This window comes from Desmodus rotundus, chromosome 4, assembly GCF_022682495.2.
Source record: "Desmodus rotundus isolate HL8 chromosome 4, HLdesRot8A.1, whole genome shotgun sequence".
Lineage (NCBI taxonomy): Eukaryota > Metazoa > Chordata > Mammalia > Chiroptera > Phyllostomidae > Desmodus > Desmodus rotundus.
The window spans coordinates 116,471,381-116,495,809 of record NC_071390.1 but is presented as its reverse complement, the minus strand read 5'-3'; the positions used below and the strand labels follow the sequence as shown (position 1 = coordinate 116,495,809).

The following is a 24,429-nucleotide window of genomic DNA, read 5'->3' as shown; positions in this document are numbered from 1 at the left end:
CTTTAGAGAACTGGCTTTTCTTCTGTGGGGTGCAGTCTCTAGCCCTCATGACACCTCCTCATGGGCCGTCCAGACCTATTGTCCTTCAGAACAGCAGTGGAAGGCCCAAATCCAGATGCCTCTGCACTTCCCTCCTGTTCCAAACTCATTTAAGAAAAAAAAACAAATAAAGGTAACTTCTTTCAAATTTGCTTTGTATAGCTCTAACCTTTTTCTAGTTTTACTTGCTGCCTTTTCCATTTTGGGGGCACTTTTGATTACCAAAGGCCAGTATGACAGAACCAATGGCATACACACATTGCCAGTTTTGCCCATTTGGGGAATTGTTAGTAAAAAGGATCAGCATCTTCTAACGGCCCTTACTTATCATATCCATATTAAAATCCACTTACGGTCTTTAAATATAGGGAAAACAATGTATACACACTGCAAACTCTTCTACAAAAAATGTTTGCTGCCTCTATGGTGTAATGTTGCTTGGTCCTTTAAAAATAAAACCAAACCTCCATACATAACACTGTTCAGAAAGGCAGTGTTGAACATTGGAAGCCTAGGAACTGGAGGGTACTTCTTGCTGGTGGGCGCTAGAGCAGCATTCTCTACTTCAGATCTCCCAGAGGTTGCGCCTGAGTCCCACAGGTGCAGGGCACTGTCTCACTTTTGGGATCCCTTAGAGAATGGTAATTAAAGCAAATTGGATTGAATGGTGTAACATAAGTTTCTTAACTCTGAGGGTTAAATTGAAGATGTGTTTCCAAATGTACACTTTTAAATTTCTGAGGAAACAAACTGTGACATCGCTTTAAAAACGATATTCAAATGTTTTATAATAGGTGTTCTCTAGCTGGCCTATACTGGTACAAATTCACTGCTGGCCATGGTTGTGCCAGGACTAGTGCTAAAATGTAGCAGAAGCTATATTATCTTCAGATGTTTTCTATAACTAGACAATCATCATCAAGCAAAAAAAGAAATTAACTTTTCAGTAGCTATGAACAGCTGTAACTTTAGACCAGTCTAGAATCATGTTGGAAGCTATTTTACTGCGGCATAAGCTGGGGAAGGACCTCTGTATGGCACTTGCCCGTTCACTCTGTGTAAAGATTGAAGCCCAAAGATGAGTTAAATTCAGTGTTGTGTTGAAACCAGTTAGCGCAAAAAAAACAAAGTTTTATCTTTGTAAATTTTTAATTGTTAACATGGGTTGGTAGCTATAAAAACAGACACCAAATTCTTTCTAATGTTCTGTGTGCTACATTGCTGTCCTTACTGCTTGGTTCTTGGTTTTAAATAAAATTTAGATGTAGTCTAGCAATCTTACTTCTGAAAGGGTGGGGCTGCAAATGGCTAACTGATCTTCACATAGAGTACCTCTTTCACCTAAAGCAAACATTTAACTGAAATCCAAGTAAGTAGTTATACAAAAAATAAGCCTGACATTTTCCAGCTATTGTCTTTAGCCCAAATTCTAAACTGCACAGAAGCACGAAGGGATAATGAATGGTTTCCATGGTGCTATCTTAGGTTCTCTGCTGATTTTCTTGAGTTATGTGTGGAATTACAATACTGTATAAAATAGGGATCATTTTGTTACCAATTTAATATTGCCATTTTAATCTGGTTTTAAAATTGGTTACACTTGTTTCTCAAAGCTGCCCTTTAAGAGGTACAGCTGTGTTATTAGTTTACCTTCACTCAGGCCTCTTGCTATATGATCAGTTTTCCAAGTTATGATATGCGTAGTTTTTTAAAACTACATGTACTATTATAATGCTCTTGCCCATACTCTTGTATTCAGAACCTAAAATTACAGAAGAGCCAAGCACTAGCATATTTTTGTAAATGCAAAAAAATCAGGTCCAGTCTTTGTTCCCCTATTCAATCTTAAAAATAAAGAATACCTCAGTGCTGTTTTCAGTATCACTTGCATTTCTCAAAAAAAAACCCATCTGCTTTTATGTGGCACTTACAAGAATTACATTATTTTGGATTTTAAAGAGAAGAGTATTAAATATTTAAAAAATCATCAATGAAATTTTCTTTTTTATTCTGCAATGGAGTCTACCTAACATTAGTGATTTTTATCTTGTAGCTTAGGTCTGAGGTACCAAATTCAGTAGTTAGGTCCTGTTACAAGACTGTGGTGGCTCAGGAAGCTGTTCTGTTATTCACACATTAAGCTAGTCCCAGGACCAGGCTGCCAGCATTGCCAAGACTGAGATACACAGCTTCTTTCTAACAAGGAGATGTGTCCTTTCTGTTCTTGGAAAAGAACGTAATTCCTCGCTTGTTCTGTTTGTGATAATCTAAGGCAGTATAAGGGGTATCGTAACTGCAGAGAATGGTGGTGCTGTCTGGGGACTTAACCTGAAATATCTTTGAAGTGCTTTATATTAATTTATGGACATTGTTTTTCTGCCCTGTAATACACACTTTTAAAGAGTTCTCTACATGCCATAAAGGTTTGAAACATGACTTCTTCATTAATATGCACTACTGCACCTCATAGAACTATAGGAAGGTTAAGTAAGAGAGCTTTAGAACAATGTTTGGCCCATTTTTTTACAACTTTAGAAACTAGTCTATATAAACATTAATACTACTTTGATAAAGTAGAAAGTTAGGAACTTGCGTAAGAAAAGGGAAAACAAGCACTCGTCATACCACTTTTATTTGCATTGTATCTGTTACATTATTTATTCAATATAGAAAAACTAGGAATACACTCATTGTATTCTTTAATTTGGTAATTCCACATTGTCAAATATTGACTATTTTATATTGGGTTTCCTACCCAATTTAGAAATAATAATGGCCTGGCAAACAATTGTCATATTACTGATATAACAGTACAGTTGTCCCTTGGTATCTGAGGGGGACCGAACCCAAGGATGCGCGAGTCACTCACATAAAATGGTAGAGTATTTTCATACAGCCTACTCACGTCTACTTTAGATCATTTCTAGGTTATAATACTTCATTCAATATAAATGCTATGTAATAGTTATATACTATATTTAGAGAATGACAGGAAAAGCCGCTACGTGTTCAGTACACACACAGCCATCCATTGTAGGCCTAACTACAGATGATCCATCAGCAATAATGTAACATTTTTTTCAATTATTTTCAGTCTGGGGTTGGCTGTATCTGTGGATGTGGAACCTGTGGAAGAACTAACACATTTCTCTTGCTCTTTTTCTTTCTTTTAAACAACCTAATTTTGAAAAGACTTAGTGCTTATTCAGAGATATACTTTAAAAGATGGAAATTAATTCATTCTCCTCCCAGGAAAAGTTCTAAGATAAGCATATTAAAGCACCTCAGTGATCCAGGAAAAATATGTAATATTCCTTCTAAAAGAGTAAGTGCTAAAAGGAAATCAAATGGTAGACCCCACTGCACAAAGGATCTGTATAATATCCCTCACCAAAAGCCTGAAAGAGTCCTCAAAAGAGAGAACATATTAACATAATTGTGCTAGAAAAAAGAAAAATCCACACTTAGACCGCAGGTTTCTTTTAAAAATCCATGTTGCAAATAGAATCAATGATTTTTTTGTTTTTTGGACATAACTCATTGCTACAAAATACAGTTATTTTCCATCACTTTTAGTTTCAATGTACACTATGTACATAAACACAAGTTACTGCTCTTAAACTAAATACACATGAATAAAGAGCTTGTTAAAAACCAGAATCGGGACTTATAAATAGTGCAGAAAATGCAAATGCCAAAAATACGATGCCTCCTATGATTGTCACTGTAAGAAAAGAGAAAAAAAGTTACATTTAGGCAAAATTCCTCTTTCAGGAAGCCATTATTCTTCCAATCTAATACATTAACCTTAAAAACAAACTAGAAATGCAAAGAACACTTAGCATGGCTGACTGAATAGCGAGAATCCGTATCTTTTCCAGCACTGTTTTGAGAAATGACAGAATTACATTACGACAAGACAGTGCTGGCAAACAACAGTAGAACTAGAACTCATCTTACCACCCAGTGATAAAAGCGCATGTCTAACAACTTCTGGCTAGCAAAGACACATCTTTAGGGCCTACCAAGTACATACAAAATTTTTAGCAAAATCAGTAAATATGGTCTTCTACCTGTGATTCCGAATCTTGTAAGACAGATTTTTAGGTCAAAAAGTTCTCATATTTCCACATGATGACTGTTTTACTGACTTAAATCTGCCCCGAATCCAGCCAGTAAAGCTTACAGGTGAATTTGCTTTCTACACTATCCACAAAGGGAAAAACAGCCCATTTGCAACAGCAAGGGGCAACACAACAGACCTCATTAAAGACCATGTCTGCTTCAGAAGAAAGAAGTTAAATAATTAAAACTGCCCCTTTCTCTCTCAGTGATTCCGAGAGTTAAAACACATGGTAATTTTTTTTGTAATTAAAAAGGAAAAAGCCCTGGCTGGTGTGGCTTAGTGGAGTGAGCACCGGCCTGCGAACCAAAGGGTAGCTGGTTCCATTCTCAGTCAGGGCACGCATCTGGGTGCAGGCCATGTCCCAGGTGTGGGGCACATGAGAGGCAACCACACACTCATGTTTCTCTCCCTGCCCCCTCTCTAAAAATAAGTAAATAAATAAATAAATACCTTTTTTTTAAAAGGAAAAAAAACCTTACCAGTTCGGACAGAGATTTTTTGTGCTATCATTCTTCCTCCAATCACAGCCAAGCCAGTGCATAAGCAGTGCCCCACTGTTCCTCCCACGGCTACACCACAGGGATCCTGGAAACAAAGAGAACTATAAAGCACTGGAAATGGAGAGCAACAAAACATAGAATGGTTCTAAAAATTTAGATGTATATTTATGAAACTTGTAGTAATAGCTGCTTGAAGGAATGTTTCAATTATACCTAGCACTAGAGATAAAAGTAGAAAAAACTCAATGTGTAAGATCAAAATAACCCTAACTCAATCTTTCAGCTGTTATTAAACATAATTCACAGGCAATAGTTAGCTCAGTGCTAAGGAGACCTAACCTAGGCAACTCTTCCCTTAGACAATATTTGACATAGGAAACTAAGTAATCCTAGTTTACGGTATAGTCTGACTGTACTTCCCAAGAAGAGAGACCCTGCATCCCTCCTTCTGCACTGTGTCCTTGGGCATGACAGCCCAGTTTCTCAGTTACAGTTCTCTGATGAATTATGGTAATAATACCAATGCGATTAAAAAGGTAGGGGAAGCAATGGAGAAAGGGCTTGTGGGTGACGACAGGAGTTAAAGGGGAGAAAGTCAAGGGTCAGTTGTGTTCAATGGTGAACAAGCGATAGGACTGAATAGAATGAATTAACCCTGTGAGAGAATGCAGATGAGGATGCTGACACAATCACGAGGAAAGCAAGACTGAAGGGATGTCGAGGAAGAGGTGCCCAAAGGAGACTGAAAAGGTGACCAGGCAAACAGCCTCCTAAGATAACCAGCCAGGGACCTGCTGATGGCTGCGGGAACTCCAAGCACTGGATCAACATTAACAGTGAGACCAGAAACTGGTTCTTCAGGTTTACTAATCAAGGAAGTAGAGCCAAGCCCTCTGAGACTGAGGGGAAAGGAGGAAGAAGGCGGTATTTGGAAGAGAAGTAGAACTGGGGAAGGGGTAAAAGATAAGAAAAACTTCTGCCTGCTAAAATGCTGTAAAATTAGTTTGGGAGGAGGCAAAGATTTCGGCTGTAAGTGGGGGGGAGGGGCTGGGATCCAGAACAGGATGGGAAGGACTGCCCCAGGGGTGGGTGGTAATGAGGCAGACTGATTCCTGCTTCTCCCTGGGAAGCAGCAGGCGAGGCTGTTCTTGGAGGAGCAGGCAGTGGATGTGTAGAGACTGGGGGAAATGGAGATGGTTTAAAACGTTTGCTGGGAGCAACAGAAGGGTGAGACTCTAACTTCTAGAACTGGTAAGGCAGAAGATGCTTTCATTCTATTCGAAAGTGATGTTTGAAAAATTACTGGATTAGATGAAATTAAATAGTTCCTTTATTACAGGATTTGTCAGTTTAGCTATTTTCTATACTCAATCTTCAAAACAAAAAACAACAGGATATATTATCTGACAAATTTAGTTTGGCAGACCTTGTACTGGGACCTTTTCCTCAACTTTTAACATGTCAAAGGAGTCTAGAATTCTGTGAAATTCAATGTGGGAACACTAAATTATACTGGAACAGGAATGAAGTTCAGACTAAAATGTACTGAACTAGACTGCATGGTTTTTTACAAAAAGGAAACACTAAGGGATTAGAAAAAGATACCCATGTTCCTGCCCGCAGGCTCGCCCCGTGAGCCTGCGATGCGGGCAGGTGGAAGGTGGCACTCACTGAGGCCATGCTGGGGCAGGTGGAAGGTGCTTGCGGTGCCAGGCCGCCGCGCACAGCCCTGACTCCGGAACCCCCCACAGAACAGGCTGCAGGGAGGTGCTGCCGTATGGGGGGTCACGCAGCAGAGACACAAACCCGGTCAGCAAGTGCCACACTGCTAGACCAAGCTGACCCCCCAGAGAGGGAACCCTGAGCCTTTCACAGGCGCCCTTCAGATGACGGTACTAAGGAAAACGCGGTGACTCTGGCCTCACTTCAGTGCGCCTCGGCAGGACCACCACTGCCACCGCCACGTGGCCTCTTACTCTCAGGCCCCAATGCTGGGAATCCGAAAGGCAATTTAAAAAGCCTAGAGATCAAGACCATTATAGGTCGAAGCCATTAAAGCGACATTTTAAAGTTTGTTTTAAAATATGGGAATAAAATGAAAAACCAGATTCCATTTTTTTTTCAAAATACAGCATTATTGAAGCTTCTCTGACAAAACAGCCCTGACCAACTATTAAACTAGTCTTTGTTAAGGAACCTGTTCCTTTATATTTCTTAGGAGTTAAAAACAAATTCAAATCAAGCTTGTTATCCAAATCCTACCACCAGATAAAAACAATGTAATTTTAACAGATATAAAAACAGATAATATTAGTTAAGATCAAGAAAAACCTGAAAAATAGCAGTAGCAGCATTCTGAAAATTCCACAAGCATCTCCCCAGCTAATCTCAATTAAGTCTCTGTGAACATGTATAGACTCCTCACATAAAACTTTAAATTACCCTTCAAAGAAATAAAGATTTAAAAATTTTAAAACTGGTACCTTTTAAGTAAGTAGCATTTGAAAACTACAAACCAGATATAGTAGGAAAGGCTAGAAGACAGACAGTGTTGGCGCTAGTCCTTGTCCCTGCTACCTGCTAGCGTATGTCCTCAGACAAGTCACCCCAGTCAGGTAGAGCAAAGGCTAGAACAAGATGACCTGAGGTCTCTTCTGGCTTACCATCCTAGGACTTATTATTTTGGGGCTAAGACTTAAATTCTCTAAGTCATCTTTGCAACACTAATTTTTTTTTACACAAAGAACAGAAGAACCCAAAGATACCCACTTCTTTGGTTTTAGATATTTAATGCCAAATTGGCCTTCAATTATTTATATCACTTTCTATGCATATTCTCAAAAAGTATACACAACAAAATTCTGAGAAAAGAAAGCCAAATAAAGCCACTACCACAGCATCATTCTGGCAAAACTGAAGAAGATTCAACAAGATGAATCAAAAGAGAGCAATTAAGTTTGCACACAAGAATACCATTTGACTGTACAAAGTGGGAGATGCTCAATATTAGTATTTTTTAAAATTGATTTTAGAGAGGGAGAAAGAAACATCAATTTGTTGTTCCACTTATTTATGCATTCATTGGTTGCTTCTTGTATGTGTCCTGACCACAGAGAGCCTATAACCTTGGTGTCACCAGGATGACACTCTGACCACCTGAGCTCCCCAGCCAGGTGCAAGAAGGTCAGTTTTAAAGAGGAGCAGGATTACTAGCTAAAACAAAGTAGTCTAGCATGAAATAATCCCAGTCTGACTCTGTCCAGTGCTCCGTGGAGCAAAGTAAACATTGGTTAAGTCAGTCTTCACACGGAAGCAGTCACATCTCAACTACCACTCACCTCTCTAGCTGCCAAAACAATCGTAGTTAGTTGAGAGCGATCACCCCACTCTGCTAAGAATGTTAATGTAAGAGCTTGAACAAAGATGGGTGAAATAAAATGCAGCCACTTTTTCTGAGGTATTGTGCTTGTGCCCGTTTCAACATCTCCTGGTCCATTTACGAGTTTTGTTCGTTGAAACTAAGTTAAAAAAAAAATGACATTAATACCAGGAAGCAAACAAAATTGCACAAAATGACTTCATCTTTCTTTTAAAAAGTGTTCAAATTCTATGGAATATGCTCCAATAATCTAAAGTTATGTGACCCCAAAATTACCTTTGGAACCACCGTCTCACATAGCAACAAATGCTATATTCTCAATTCTTCCACTCCTCCCCAACAAAACAAATCAAACGGTATTTACTGATCATTTGCTAGCCTAGATATACTGGGGGGGGAAAATGCACAATTATAAACTACAGTTCCTGCTTTCCAGAAGTTCATCATCAATCTATTAAGGAACCTGATTACACGTTTGGCGTCCATCCCCACCACCTCCACCGCATTCACACTGACCTGGACAGGGTCACATCACACAGCCAGGTGTGAGAACGAAATTAAGCAAAACAAGCTATTGTTCTATACCCCACAGATCACACAGCTATGGATGACCACAGAAAAACTTCTGGACAGTGTTTATTCTTAGCTGAGTGCCTTTTTGGTCCAAATATTTAACAGTGCTAAGACTTACTTCTTCATCTTTTTTCTTTAATTCTGCTTGAACTTCTTCCAGTTCCTCTTGACCTTCATCTGGGCTCATCTTTAAACCTTCCCGAAGCATTCGAATGCCAAAAATGGCAAATAGTGCGGTTGAAACATAGTAGGTATACACCCTGGGAATGACTGTGGTGGCATAGCCAAACAAAACTGGAGGAAAATGCAACGATTTACCTGGTTAGCAAGTATCACAAGCAAAGAACAGTTACCTTCAAAAATCATAATTTACTATTTTAAAAGAACAATGGTTCACATTAGAAATTAATCTAATACATAATAACCTTAAATAATTCCACTTCGTTCCCTTCACCAGCATTGAACCCTTAAGGTCTAGCCAATGACCTAAGATAGCTTGTCAAAAAAACCAACAGTCCCAGTTGAAGATGGCACATGTTCCACGGGGACCTCTCGTGAGATAAGGAAGTCCTCCTCAGATAAGAGTTTAGTACTTTAGGTAAAGGGTTATTAACTCTGATGCCCTCTGAAGATCCCGAAATCTTGCAACCTGGGAGCTACACCACCTTCCCATGCCAAAATTTCTTCATCACAAATCTTTACATACTTCTACAGTGAAGAACCATAACAAGATTCTCATACAGCATGACTTAAACTCTCCTTCATAACTATTTAAAATAAACATTTTATGAAAGAAAATGAATTCTATATACAAATATTAAAAATAACATTTACAACAAACTCAAACTTAGGACCATTCTATTCTACTGATAAAAGGACAATTATGAAAGTTACACAAAAACTATCCTTGGAACTACATCAAGAACCCAAATCCTAACTAATATACCTTTATATTAGTAATACCAGGTTGGTAATTAAAATTTAAAAACTATGGAAGGGCCAGAGGATATTCCCATATATAAAATAAATGTATTCTTTACTTCACCAGCTCTTTTATAAAACGGGTGCAACACTTACAAATCTGCTGGACATCGAAGTATACGCTGCAGAGGTGAACTAGTCCCTATTTCATTATATTAGAAAATGGAAAAAATAAATCATGCTTAGCAATGTACCAAACCCATGCACATCTGTACACATCTGTATTTGAATTATGTGTATGTGCGCGCACACACAATATGCACATATATTTTCTAGCTCTGTCCCCTGAAAGGCCAAGAAGCAAGACATCTCAGTAACAAGGCACCAATCTCATATCAGCATGTTTTTTTTACCTCTCCCCTCACGTGGCATCTCATCCCTCGATGTGCGTTCTGGGCAGCTATGTCCCATTTCCACCCAACAAACGCTGACTTTGAGGCAAGTTACTAAAGCCATGGACACTTCAGTGGACAAAGAAAGGGAATGGAGTGAGTCAGGCCCACCCTACTCAACAGGACCCCTGTAGCAGCCAGCCCCTGGGGCGCTGCCAGAGCACATCTGCTTGGCTGTGGTTCTGTGGCTTCACTTTCAGGTTGGACGCCAATGGGCTGCAAGCGTGCTCTGCTCGCTGCAGGCCAGATTGGTGCACTGTCTTTTGAGAACTCAAAACCAATGATAAAAATCAAATGAAGACAATCTGCTTCGTACTGTCGCATGCACTGGCATTTTAAACAATGTCAGTGACAAAAACGCTCTTCCCTTCCAGGGTAGGCCCCTCTCCCCATCGCTGGATACACCAGTAGACATGGTTTCGGTCCTAGCCCTGCTACCAGGGCCTGCTACCCCCAGATCTTGGTTTCTAACACCATTCCCACTAAGAGGCTCCCCAGAGAAGTGGCTAATTCCACGACTGGGCAGAGAAGGCACAAGGTGAGCCTGCACTATCTTGTTGTACCAGAGAGTAAGGAGAACAAAAACAATGGGAACATGTCACAAGGACACAGAAGCCAGCTTGCAGGGGCCCCAGCCACCAAAAGAAGGATGATTTAAGCAATAATATAGTTAAGTAATTACTTACATACCACTGAAAACACAAACTCATGAGTTTATACTGAAAACAGAGAAATGAAAGGGAGATGAAGAGCTCTTAAGAGTAGCATGCCAGGCTCCCGGGTAAATGTGGATGGGGTACTGGTGCTAGAAAGCCATTTTGCCAAGCATCAAAGGAAGATTTAAAATCATGTAAGGAGTCATCAACTGATGTTAAACCATTGGGAACAGGGTATTTGCACTGTCTTAAAGTGTTTCCCTAAAGATTGCATATTAGTTGCAAAGGAAGAAAAAAAGAAAAATGTTAACGGGGTGAATAAAACTAAATCATAATGAGGGCCAGATATGATGCTCTTACAGGGCAAAACATCAGCTATGCAGAGTTCTAGTCAAGAATGCATCATCTCAATCTAATCACCAGGGAACATCAAACACAAAACGAGGAATAGTCCACTATCGTGGTAGGGGCTGTATTCTTTTTAAAGTTTTGTTTAATTTTTTATTTGTTTATAGAGAGTGGGAAAGGGAAGGAGGAAGAGGGAGAGAAAGATGTGAGAGAGATACATGGATTGGTTGCCTCTTGCACTCCCCCAACTGGGGACCTGGCCGGCAACCCAGGTATGTGCCTGACAGGGAACTGAACTGGCGACCTTTGGGTTCACCTGTGCTCAATCCACTCAGGCACACCAGCCAGGGTGGGGCTGTTTTTTTTTTTTAAGTGTAAATATCCTAAAGCACATAAAAGGTGTGTAAACAGTACAGATTAAAATACTTAGAAGAACTAAATGTAATTAATACTTGACCTAGACAAGATTCTACTATAGAGAATAGTAAGTCAACTGAAAAAATTAAAATGTGGGTAACAGATTAATGTCTCAATTTGTGTATAAAGATACTATTAAGTTATGCAGAGATAGCCCTGGCCAAGTAGCTCTGCTGGCTAGAGTGATGCCCTGACACACCAAGGTTGAGGATTCGATCCCCAGTCAGGACACAGACAAGAACCAACCAATCAACGCATAAGTAAGTGGGACAACAAATTGATCTCTCTCTTTCCCTCCCTCCCTCTCTCTAAAAATCAATAAAAGTTTAAACAATAAATTGTGTAGTGTACACTCTACAACTGTAAGATATATAAATTGTTGTGTACGTATACACACCTACATGTAAACTAAGTGTATACATGCGCATAGTTTTAATTAGATAGAGATAAACGCATAGGTAGGCCTCAAATGCTAAAGCAAATGGGGTAAAATGTTAACATAAATCTGGGTAAAAGGTATATAACTGTTTGTACTATTTTGTTTTTGCAACTTTATAAAATTAAAATATTTTACACAGAGGTTTAAAATTTTTTTAGTGAAACATAGCAAACCTTTTTAAATATATTAAACTTAGTTTTCCTTTTACCTTCAGATAGTCTTTAAAACAAACAAACAAACTTGTGTTGGTACTTACCCTTATAACCCCATCTTTTCTGCCTTGACATCTCCAGCGGCTGCAAAAAACTACCTGGGATTCTAACCTTGTTCTTCCCCTAGTTTCCCCTCTGTTTCCTCTTTCTTTGGAAATCTTCCCTCCAACACTCAAGCACTTTTTCTCTGGGAACAATGAGAGGTCATTTCCCTTTTAGCAGGTGCTTTTCATCAAATCAGAACAGAGCTACAGATGCTCAGTAGCTCTCTCATGGCATGTGGAAGTTTCAAGGAAAGTATCTGAAGTGAAGATACAGATTTGGGAATCACTAACTTACAGGTAATTAATTACACTAAGAATGTTAGTGTGCGAGGGAAAAAATGGGCAGAGAATAAAACTGTAGAGAGTATCAATATTTATGGTACAAAACAATTTTTCAGAGAGAAAGAAATATAACTAGACATACATGGTGTCATAGAAATCAAGAGAATAAAAAGTTGGGAATGCCCATGAATATGGTCCGAGGAGCTCATTAAAATGAAAACTGGACTCTCCAACGAGGAACGCTGATTACTGAAGCCTTTCCAACAGCGTTAGAAGCAGAAATCAGACTCCTTGTGGATAAAAAGTGAAATGGGAGGAAGGCCTTGAGCAGGGGGAATAGCAGTAATAACAAAACTCGGAAGTAGGTCACATCGCCACCCCTGCTGTCAGATGGCACAGAGAGGCCAGGTGAGTGAGGGGCAGAGCCTGGATACAACCCCAGGCAACCTGCCTCCCACTAGGCCCTCTGAGGAAGTACAGAGACAAGAGACGCAGGTGACCGATCTACAGACTCCATACACGGCACCTTCTCTGTACACAGCACAAATCTTTTTCTGCGTTTCAGTTGCATTTTTACCTCGCTTTAATAAAGCATTGTATGGCGAAAATGTTGCGTATTTTCTTCCATCTTCAATATTAAAATGGCTACACAAAAATTCACCAATTTTTTAAATGCACGCTGATATGACAGCTGTCACAATACAACCTAACAAAATTGTTTCAAATGAAGTTAAAGACAACTAAGTGCTACTAGAGCCATCTTACGCCAAACAACAACAACAACAACAACAAACGAATTTTTTGGCCAACCCAATATAATGGGCAAGAGTAGCTTAATAGAACACAATAGACCGAAAGTGACTCCTCAGTTACTGATTATCAAACTCTCTTCAACAGGAGAATATGCAATTCTCTGTAGTGCTTGAGTCCTGCTTCTTAGATATCAGACATAAATAAACTTATCTGAAGAAAAAAAAAAAAAAGCAAGAGTATACAGCAAAAGCAAGGATTTCAAACCAGTGAATAAATTGAGGATTATATACTTTGATTGAATAGCTGAACATTTTATTTTAAAAATGAAATATAGTTTTTAGGAATTTATGTACTGAAACCATTTTCTGTTTATAAAACTATGGAACATAAACCAATTTCCAACACAATTAGTTGAATGACTCAATGACTTAATGCCAAACACTATGCTTTTGCCTAAATCCAATAATGGTATTAAGAGGCAAAGCACACTTACCTGATAAGCATGTCATTAAGCCCAAGGCAAGCATAGCACCAGCCAACACTGTCAAACGGTTATAGCGCATTGCCATAATGGCGGCTATAAAAAATGTCTTGTCACCCAGTTCAGATACAATGATAACTGATATGGCCGCGACAAATGCATGGATAAATCCCAAATTAGTTTGGGTAGCTGGATCTTCTTTATTGGCATCAACTGGAATAGCTGGTGTGACTCCTTTCTGAAATAAAAAATATACATACATCACCTACTTTTTGAAAGTCACGATTTAAAATTCTTTTATTTTGTATGTGAATTAAGATTATTTTTCTGCCATGGTCATTAGACTCTTTTACATCATTCTGAAAGCCATTAGTAATGACAGAAACCACTGATGGATTGTTGCTACAATGCAGATCCAAGTGCAATTCTACAAAACAATTTTAACAAAACAGTGTATACCAACTATATCTACACATTAAAATTACCTTATTTTCTAAAAAATTGTGCATTGAGATCAAGTTCTTTGTTTTTTATTTGTAACTTGTATGAAAGACTATGTTTACCAAACATTCAAACAACAGGAAGCTGAGATAAATTTCATTAACACTTTAGAGGACAAAGTAAGATTCAGAAACCTCAGCAGGCTGGAGCGAGAGTCGGCTCTGGCTAAGATGAGGTCTAATATAGCTGGATGTGTGGATGGTGCTACAGTAAAGTCTAAAAATATCCTAAGAGAGAATATGGCCTGATTAAAAAATAAAAGACAAACCAGAGGTTTGGGCTGGCATTAAGGCCATTGAGCTGAAAATGTGACAAAGCTCCAAAAGGCCAACGAGCACTTTAAAGAATCAGTGACGCGTCCATCATTCTGTGCTGCTCATTCTCTACCCAAAGTTCTGTACTGGTTCTTAAGCATTACATTTTACGAATACCAATGGCATTCTTCTCAGAATTAGGACAACTAATCCTAAAACTTATATGGAACCACAAAAGACCCCAAGTAGCCAAAAAAATCTTAAGAACAAAGTGGGGCTCATGCTCTCTGATGTCAAACTATTCTATAAAGCTATAATAATCAAAACTATATGTGGTACTGGCATAAAACACACACCAATGGCATCCCCTGGAGAGCCCAGAAATAAATCCTTAGTCTTACAGTCAATTAATCTAGAACAAAGGAGGCATAATACACAGTCGGGGTACAGACAGTCTCTTTAGTAAGTGGTGCTGGGAAAACTGGACAGATACAAGCAAAAAAATTAAATTGGACCACTTTCTTATACCATATACAAAAATAAGCTCAAAATGGATTAAAGACTTAAAGGTAAGACCTGAAACCATAAAACCACTAGAAGAAGACAGGCAGTAAACTGTGACATCTGTCACAGCAGTGTCTTTTTGGATATGTCTCCTTGGGCAAACAAAACAAAAATAAACAAACACATAGGACTACATCAAACTAAAAAGTTTTTCACAGCGAAAGAAACCATCAACAAAACAAAAAGACAACCTATTGAATGTGGAAAATATTTTCAAATGATACATCTGATAAGGACTTAATATCTAAAATATATAAGGAACTCATACAACTTAACACCAAAGAAACATTTAAAAATGGGCAGCCTTGGCTGGTGTGGCTTAGTGGTTGGAGCATCCTCCTCTAACAGAAGGGTTGCAGGTTCGATTCCTGGTTGAGGCACATGCCTAGGTTGTGGCTTCATCCCCAGTCCAGGCACAGGCGCACGCAACCGCAGGTCTGGATGCCTATGATCCCCGGTCTAGATGTGTACGAAGGCAACCAACTGCCTTCACATAGGTGTTTCTCTGTCTCTTCCTTCCTCTCTAAAAAAGCAAATGAAATTGTCCTCAGGTGAGGATTAAAAAAAAAAAAAGCAGAGGACCTGACTAGACATTCCTCCAAAGAGGACGTACAAACGGCCAACAGACATATGAAAAAATGTTCAACATCACTAATCATCAGGGAACGGCAAATCAAAACCACAATGAGATACCACCTCCCCCCTGTCAGAATGGCCGTCATCACTAAATCAGCAGACAAGTGCTGAGCAGGATGTGGAGTAAAGGTGGCCCTCGTGCACCGTCCGTCGAATTGTAGATCAGTGCCGTGATATGGCCAAGAGTATGGGGACTCCTCAAAAAATTAACAGAACTCCCATACAATCCAGCAAGTCCTCTTTTGGGTATTTATCCAAAAAAAACAAAAACAGTACTTTGAAAAGATCTGTGCACCCCTGAGTTCACTGCAGTACAACCAGTAACAGCTGGGATCTGAAAGCGACCTAGGTATCTGTCAATAGATGCATGGGTAAGGGAGACATGGTTTATGCACCCCCATGCACACAGACACAGGAATATTATTCAGCAATAAAAAGGAAAGAAATCTTGTCATCTGTGATAACATGGATGAACCTTGAGGGTATTATGCTAAGTGAAATAAGCCAAAAGATAAATACGGTATGATTTCGCTTAATTGTGTAATTTAAAAAAAAAATGAATGAATGAAGAAAACAGGACACAGACCCCACAGACTGAGATCAAGCTAATGGTTGACAAAGGGAGGGGGGAAGAGACAGAGACACACAGAGAGAGAGAGAGAGAGAGAGAGAGAGAGAGAGAAAGAGCCAATTCCTGGTAAGTTGTACATGTCTTTGGGTAGATCCAACCAGAAAGTAAGTGCTCTGCACTTACTCATTCACTACCCAGAAGTACAGAGGAGTTGGGCAATCTCTGACCAATGAGGGAACTCAGTTCTGAGGTTCATTTCATAAGGCTTCTTCAAAGTCTCAGCAGAATTCAGTACTAGTCACTCATGCAGTGGCTAACTTGAAAATGCATGGGACATATGCATTTACCGCCTTCCCTGGACTGACAATTTGAAAGAATCTGACATGTTCTCAGAACAGGGAGTAAACCATCAGATGAACAGCTGGGGTAACATAGGAAAAATAGGGCCCAGACTGAAAATCCTGTATGGTATGGCCCAGCTTGGAGGCAAGTGAGCAGCACTTAGAAGTTTTTGAGTATAAGGCAAAAACATGATTAAGGCACTGTAACTAATACATCAGGGCTAAAAGCATAGAACACCAGTCACTGGACCAATTAATTAGGTCGTCAGCTGCAGAAGACTAATTTTGATAACATGAAAGGAAAAAGAAAATCTTTTCACAATGGAAAGAAACATGAACAGAACTTCAGAAAGGGGAGAATCCAAGAGGATGGTTAAGGTTTTCTATATGGTTGACTAAGAGCAATACTAGTATTCCTTATGAGGTATATGGGAAAGAGGAAAAAAAATAAAGGGTTTGATTTCAGACCTGTTCCATTGGAGGTGATAAGAAACATTTGAAATGAAAGTTTCCAAGAGGTCATACAAGTGGGACCCCAGCACAGCCTCAAGGTTCGTATGTGGTTGCTGGCAGCTGGGAGTTTATCAGCTAGAGCTTTGCAAGTAGATGAAATTTCCAAGGGAAAAGGCAGAGATTACGTTGAAAAACACGAGCCTTAGGGGATGTCTATATTTAGGAAGAAGGGTGGAGGGAGTAAGGAGAGAAAACAAAAACTGTCTTAGATATTTAGAAAGTGAGGCCACAGAACACCACAGATGGTCAGGACGGGCAAACACCATTTCACTGAGCTACTAATTAGACGCCAGTTACTTTCATATGCATTGTTTTGTTTGATACTCAAAAACCTTAAAAGCTGCTAACACAAGAGGAGAAACTGAGGACCAATAGCGTTAAACAACCTTCCCAAGTTAATACAGCAAAGATGGGGTCCAATCTTCAAAAAGTGGAGAGGCAGCAGTGGCAAATGAGAACTGAAAACAGAGCCCCGGATTCAACAACTAGGAAGTTACAGGTATCCGTCAGAAGTGAAATTTCAATAAAAAGAAAGGGGCTCACACCAGATAATGGAAAACTAAGAGGAAAGTGAAAAAGCAGCTAATTTCCTAGACAGAAGTTCGGTTTATAAAGCTGAAGAATAGATACCACAAGCATACCTGACAGATATTGCGGGTTCAGATCCAAACTACCAGAGTAAAGTGAGCCTCGCAATCTTTCTGCTGGTAGAGTGTCTTGCCTTGAATTTGTAAAGAATACTACATCTGTGAAGAGCAATGAACTGTCAAGAGGAGTTAAATTAATGGCCTTTTTTCCATGCCCAAAATTAGAAAGAGCCTGTGGGCATATGTAAGTAGACAGAAAGGAACCAATGAAAAGGAGAGAATGAAGATAATGAGGCAGGAAAATACTGGAGGTCAGAGAACAGGCAGAGAGACACAGAGAAGTGTGGAAAGGATGATAGTTTTGACCACTGCCTGAAAAAAGGCAGAAGGTATGGGCATAAAGCAAATATTTGTAATGGTACAAGAGGGTAAGATGCGGTAACTATAATACCAACTTTGGTATTCCACTATTCAATTACAGGGTAACGAAATAGTAATGAAACACAGTGTCTCCTTTGGTACAAACACTATCTCATTATTTTAATGTAAGTCTGAAACCCAAATTATTTACATCTAGAAAACAGACAACAACTTATAATTTAAAAAAAAGCAACTTGCTGAATAACTCTACTCAAAGTTAAAATTAGTTCCAAATTGAAAAACTGCAAAAATAAAAGTTTATTTAGAAAGTATTCTTATATACTTTGATGATCTTCCAGAAAGAAAATGACAGTCAACCATGAAACAATAATTACTATTATAGTTCCAGAGTTCAAATGAACACATCTGACTACTGAAATTGATAGACACCTGCCTCAGAACCTCCATCAACACATGATGAAACTAGGGAAGATGAAGATGCTTCCTTCGAAAAATGCCTATAGCCGCTACCAAGAAAAAACTGATGTCCCTGCAAAAAAAATAAAAAGTCGCTCAACAAAAGTTATCACATAAGAGGTGGAATTATTTGAAGAGCCAGAAGGAAATGCTTAGAATTGGCAGAGAAGTGTCTCCTTGCCATTACTTTATCATATGAAGTCAGAAAAACCTTTTTCAGAAGTTGGAAAATGTGCGCAAAAACGTACGCTCAACCTTATGACATCAACAATGTACGCTCAACAATGACATCACAGACAAACCTGGTTTTAAAGATTGCATTACAATAAAAAGTTTCATAAATTATGAAATCATAAAAAAACAAATTTTCACTATCATCTTTTTATGGATGTTTTAGTCTGTTTTTTAAATATTTTATTTTTAATGTTACTTGTTAATATTAGAATATGTATTTAACAATACATTTTGATTTTAATAAATGTTAACTTTATGAATGTTGTTTTTGATGGATTTAGAAATGTTGAAAGGTACTCAACATTTCACTAATTTTGTCTTAATCAATTGCTTTGGTGACAGAATACCAAAAACTGAATTTGGTACCATAACGTTCACTTCATTCTGACACATCGATCCTCAGCAAGACAAGCGTCCGCACGCCTGATGGCCTCAATCTTCACTATAAAGAGACTAGAATGGGGAGACTGGGCTGATGGAGCAGGACTACAACTAAATTAGAATGAAAAAAAAGTTCAACCTGTCCTGTGGAAGGCCTTCTCACAGTTAAAAGATAACAAATAAAAGAAATGCCAAGAAACAGAAAACACCGAAAATCTGTACTGGGTCAAGTAGTAATAATAGGCTTCGTGGCTTTAGCAACAGTGTTACTTAACCAGAGCAGTTCTTTGGACTTCCAGAATACGCAGCAAATTATAAATTACCTTTATTAAATCTATCTGATCTCCCTCAACTGAAAGGACTTATCTTCTTATGTACATATTCAGCTGAGGGAAGGTGTAAGAAAAAACTGAGTGTGTCACTAGAAGCATAAACTGCATAAATGAAAGAATCCAAATGATCAACAGTACTTTTTTTATAAGTTTGTAAACTGGGGTTTAATTGTAACTAAGTTCAGAACGAATTCCCCCAACATTTTTTTTTCTCTGATAGAGAAAAAAAGAATCCCATTGTAGAAAGCTGTTAGAAATTCATTTATCTGCTTCAAAGCATCCTGTAAGACATAACTACATTTTAATAATATACTTGAATGCCTACCAATAAAGGAGAAACTCTTCCCCCTCCGCTTTCAGAAATCTGCTCTAACATAGGGTCATGAAAAGGGTAAGTTTAAATATCATACTCTTTAAAAAAGGGTATTCCAATGTACTGTAGTACTGTTAGGTAGAGAAAAAAAAAGTTGAACCAAATTACATGAAAATATAATTAAAACAACTGGATTCTATTACAATACAGAAATTAGAACACATTCCTGTTGAAAAAGAACCATTAAGAATATATCAAAATAGTAAAGACAAAAATCATATTATACTCTGCCTGCCCTTATCCCCTCCTTCCCCAATTTTGAAGAGAAGAATTCTTAAGACCATTTAAATATGGTCACTAGATACTGCTGACTTTATTTTACACGACTAGCTCTATTTCGCAGTCGTGGAAAGGGTATTCCATACCTACCACTATTCGTGTCTCAAAAATCACTATGACTAAAACTTTAATGAAAGGCCTGGAAAGTTACATTCAAAATATCTCTCACAAAGTTCCTTAACCCAAGATAGTTACTGTTTAGGGGAGGAAAAACTCCCAGTGAGTTTAATGACAGAAGGCTAAATGATGAACTCTGAGAACAAATGTCATGAATCAGCATTTCAGTTCAATTTCAGAACTGGAAATGGCAAGCAGGGTCAGCTAAGGCCCAAGAGTGCCAAGCAAGAGAGAAATCCCGTTTAGTCAGGTAGAGAAGTCTTCAGAGGAGATATCTGCTGGTTCTTGGAAGGTGGAAACATTCTGACCAGTGGGCTTCCGGCTCACTGAAGCCTTGAGGGGAGACCTTTTGTTGGAGAGACTAGCCACGGAGCACATGGCAAGGTCTTCCGCTGGAATACAGCATGTGCGCAAGGGAGGGTGACTGGAGCCCGATCAGGAAATAAACTGAACATCCTGCAGAAGAGGCTGGACTGAAATCAGCAGGCAGGAGCAACTCAGTAAGATTTCTAAGAAGTTAAACAGAATTCAAAGTATAGGAAGATTCGTTGGGCTGGAGACAGGCTGAATACAGCGTGGGGTGAAAGTGGAGGGGGAGGGGATTTGGGCGCCAAGCCGGTCCCTACGAGGGCCCAGGGCCTGAATTCAGGAGTCCAAATAGAAAATGAGAAAGCCCAGGACAGGTAGACGGCAGAAATTTAAAAACGTTGCCGAAATTTGAATACAAGTGACGAAGTGGTTCTATTAACATAAATTAAGACATTAACTCATATCTACTTAGGGAAGGCAGAGGGCAATTCTGGTATAGTTATAAAGTTAGTTTTGGCATCCCACACCGCTGCGGCACTCTGTACCACTGCCAGGGACTGATTATTCCTCGGCGTTCCTAAGGCCTAGTTCCTTACAAGCAAGAACTCGTTTTTAGAAAGTGAGAGTCGCGCTTCAAAATCCATGTACATTTAGGGGCGAGGAGACCACAACCCACAAGTCATGCAAAGCTGAATGTGAGAAAACAGCTCAGGATAAGCTGTTTCAACAATGAAATGAATACGAAAAGCCTCCCAGCTGCTCTGTTAAACTCCCTGCTTGGGATGACTATTTCCAATTCTACAGAATACATCTGAATAACAAGACTCCCATTCCTCAGCAGCATCTTCGTCCTCCCGAACTAAAGGATCACAGTGGGCTATACCTGCTTAGGCTCCCCGGCCCCTCCCCAAAAAGAGCTGGGCGACACCATGCCTGACCCCGGAAAAACCGCCCACCGCCGTCTTCCACCCCCGGGTGCCAGGCCGGGCTCCCCTCCCCCGCCGGCAGCCCGCTGCCGAGGGTGGCGCTCCGAGCGGCCGCGCGCCTGGTACCCGGAGCAGCCCCGCCTGCTCCCGCTCTTCCGGCTCACCTCGGCCCGAGCCGGCTCGGGGCCCTGCCCGGCCACGGGTTGCGGCTGCAGCTGCTGTGCAGGCGCCGGCGGTTCCTTGTTCCGGTGGCTAAGGTCTTCGTCGGGGACAGGCCGGACCCCAGCCACGGCCCACATTAGCAGAAGCAGCAGGACCAGAAGCAGCCGGGGGGCAGATGCGCGGCCGCTGCCCCGGGCCGCCGCCATCCCGCCCACCAACACGGCCGCCGCAAGAGGAAGTGTAGGAGAGGGGCAGCCTCGACCCTCAGCCGCCCCTCAGGCCTCGCCGCCGCCGCCTAGTGAGGAGTCAGCACCATGCGCGGGGGCGCAGTGGCCGGCTAGAGGCTTCGAACAGGGCGGTGTCCGTACTCGCTCGCCTGGCCCTCCCTCCCCCGCGAAGGCCACACGACTCCGCCAACAGTCTCAGGGCACCCCAGCCCCGCACCCCCCAGACCCCGCCCCTGCCCCTGACGGCCTCCCATTGGCCCGGCGTCTGCCTCGGCGTCCTGACGTCCTCGGGCAGGCAGAAGTGCGGCTCGCGCCCTCTTCCCATTGGACCGGGCACCCCCGGCAGGTACCGTGTCCACGTTACCTTTTTCTTCCTGCATCCTTCTCACGCCCCACCTGGACCCTCTTCCTCCGTATCTGCCCACCTTCCCAAAACTGCGCGGCTCGTTACTTCTCCCTTCTGAGTTTTATCTCCTAAATCTAGACCGGCGTTTCCTTTCCCTTAACCTCTCCTAGATGTCAAATTAGGTCCAGGGCCCCGGTTACGTGGCACTCACTGCGAGCACCACCAGAGCTAGCGCGGTTCCGCACTCCCTCGCCGATTCTCCGTGTGGCCTCTGACGCGGGGATCTGCCGAGGATAAGGTTCCTAGAGGGCCAAGATGCGATTATTTAAAACCTCTGAAATAGGACTTGGGAAGTGACAGATATTTTTCAAGCCTTGTTTTACAGTAGATACTATTTTTTTGCCAACAGTCACCCGTAGACAATAAAACATCTAACATTGCCCTTGTCTTGCAACGGCTCTCCGTTTTGGATGTTTTCTGTTGCACCTATTTTAGAATGGCCTCTTAAAATGTTTGGCTTTTGAAATTGAGTGTTTAGGATTTTTGAAGGATAGAGATTGAGGTGGGCAAGAGCAGAAAACAGGAAAGATTGGTTGGTTAGGCTTGAGAAATTTTTACATTTTGTATTTAAAAAGTTGAGCTAGGTAGTTATCGAGAGTTTCACTAAGATAGTGCTAACCACATGCCAGGCACTCTTCTACATACCTTACATATATTGCACTTTGTGAAGAGCTGAGGAGAGTTATCACTAAAGACTGGAACAAGAAATGGATCCACCAAAACTGGCAAAGTGAACAAAGGTACTTTGAAGTCACTGAAGAACCATGTTATGGGTTAGTAAAGTTTTTCTCTATGCTGTTCTTCCCGTGTGTTATTAACTTCCTCCACTCTATCACTGTAAACTACTCACTTCCAAAACCTGTTCAGGTCTGACCTCTCAGAAGTCTCCTCCAATATCTCTTCTTACAGAATTCATCACTCCTTGCTTCCTGCTACTGTGGCTTACACACGCTTCTACTGTTGTGGAAGTGACCAGGATGCCTCTTACACAATTTGGATTGCAACCGTTGTACCTCCCAATTCATCTCTAGAGTGCAAATATTTGAGCCCTCACACACCAGTAATAGAAATCCCAGAAGTCCAGACTGTCCTCCCTCCAAGCCCTTTTCCTATATGCATACAGGATTTGCTGTGCTTAAAAAGCACCTGAAAAAGTCTAGTAGGTCAGTGCTGTGGCTGAGGCAGTAGGGTAAATGCAGGAAAGTTGGCCATGTGTCCCTGATTCCTGGAAGGTGCTTGGCATATTTTCTGGGGGTGGGCTGCCCAAACCCCAGAGCTCTCTAAGAGGAAGTGCTTCTGGCCAAATTCCCAGCCACCTCAGCAGATGACGCAGCAAGGACTTAGGGTTACAGAGAGGGAATTGGAGGGAGGACTGTCTAGACTTTAGGGCTTTCTATTACTGGTGTGGGAGGGCACAAATATTTGCACTCTAGACATGAACTAGGAGGTATAACAGTTGTACCCCAAACTCCGTAAGAGGCATCCTGGTTACTTCCACAATAATAGGCTGCGAGTGGACTGGCCAGCTGTGTGAGATGGCTCAGGAGCAAGGCTGTTTAGCAGAAGATGTAAACAGTGGGGGAACCTGCACAGTGGGATCAGTGCCATGTCAAGAGCCTGGGCCTGAGTGGGGCCTTTCCAGCCTGCCCCTGCATCACCCTGATCCAAGGGCCCTCAGGTTCTGCCAGTCTAGGCTGCAGGTGTCAGATTCCAAAGTGGTCAGCTCTTACTGCGCTCAGAGGTGCTGTACCAGGGCTGGCTCTAGCTTTCACTATCTTGAGGATTTAAAGCCATCATTATTCTATTCCTCCCTGGTGACTAACTCCTTTGAAAAAACAACAACAACAAAACCCACCAAAAACGAACGAACAAAAACCACAGGCATGTCCTGATACCTTTCTTGGTGAACAATTGGAACTACTTACTTTCCACCCACTTAGGATGTGGGAAGGTCTACAATTCCAGGATGAGTTCTTTTTTCCCTCCTGTAGGCCTACACAGAGACAGTCTCACTAAAATGTGATCACTTGCAGGCACCCTCCTGGTAAGAAACCCTACTATACACGTGCTACATTGTATTTTAATGCTTTTTATTCCTACCTCCTGACTGAGTCTTAAACTTCTAGATTGTAAGATTATGTCTCTTATCTTTATATTCCCCTGCACCTATCAGATTTCCTAGCGTGGTGATAGTGGCGGCCATCAGTGCAGCAGCAAAAGTAGCGGTCATTCTTTACTGAGTACAGCCCTGATCCGG

The 24,429-nt window shown here is 40.8% G+C and overlaps 1 protein-coding gene across 1 annotated transcript; it reads right to left on the bottom strand.

Annotated features, from left to right (window-relative positions):
• Positions 1 to 2,655: 2,655 nt before the first annotated feature.
• Positions 2,656 to 21,982, bottom strand: TMEM165 (transmembrane protein 165). The gene is made up of 6 exons (XM_024580033.3): positions 21,542 to 21,982; positions 13,635 to 13,860; positions 8,736 to 8,911; positions 8,004 to 8,183; positions 4,645 to 4,750; positions 2,656 to 3,763 (listed from the first exon to the last, which is right to left on the bottom strand). The coding sequence occupies exons 1-6, from the start codon at positions 21,743 to 21,745 to the stop codon at positions 3,687 to 3,689; spliced, it is 969 nt and encodes a 322-aa protein (XP_024435801.2). The 5' UTR covers positions 21,746 to 21,982; the 3' UTR covers positions 2,656 to 3,686.
• Positions 21,983 to 24,429: the final 2,447 nt, after the last annotated feature.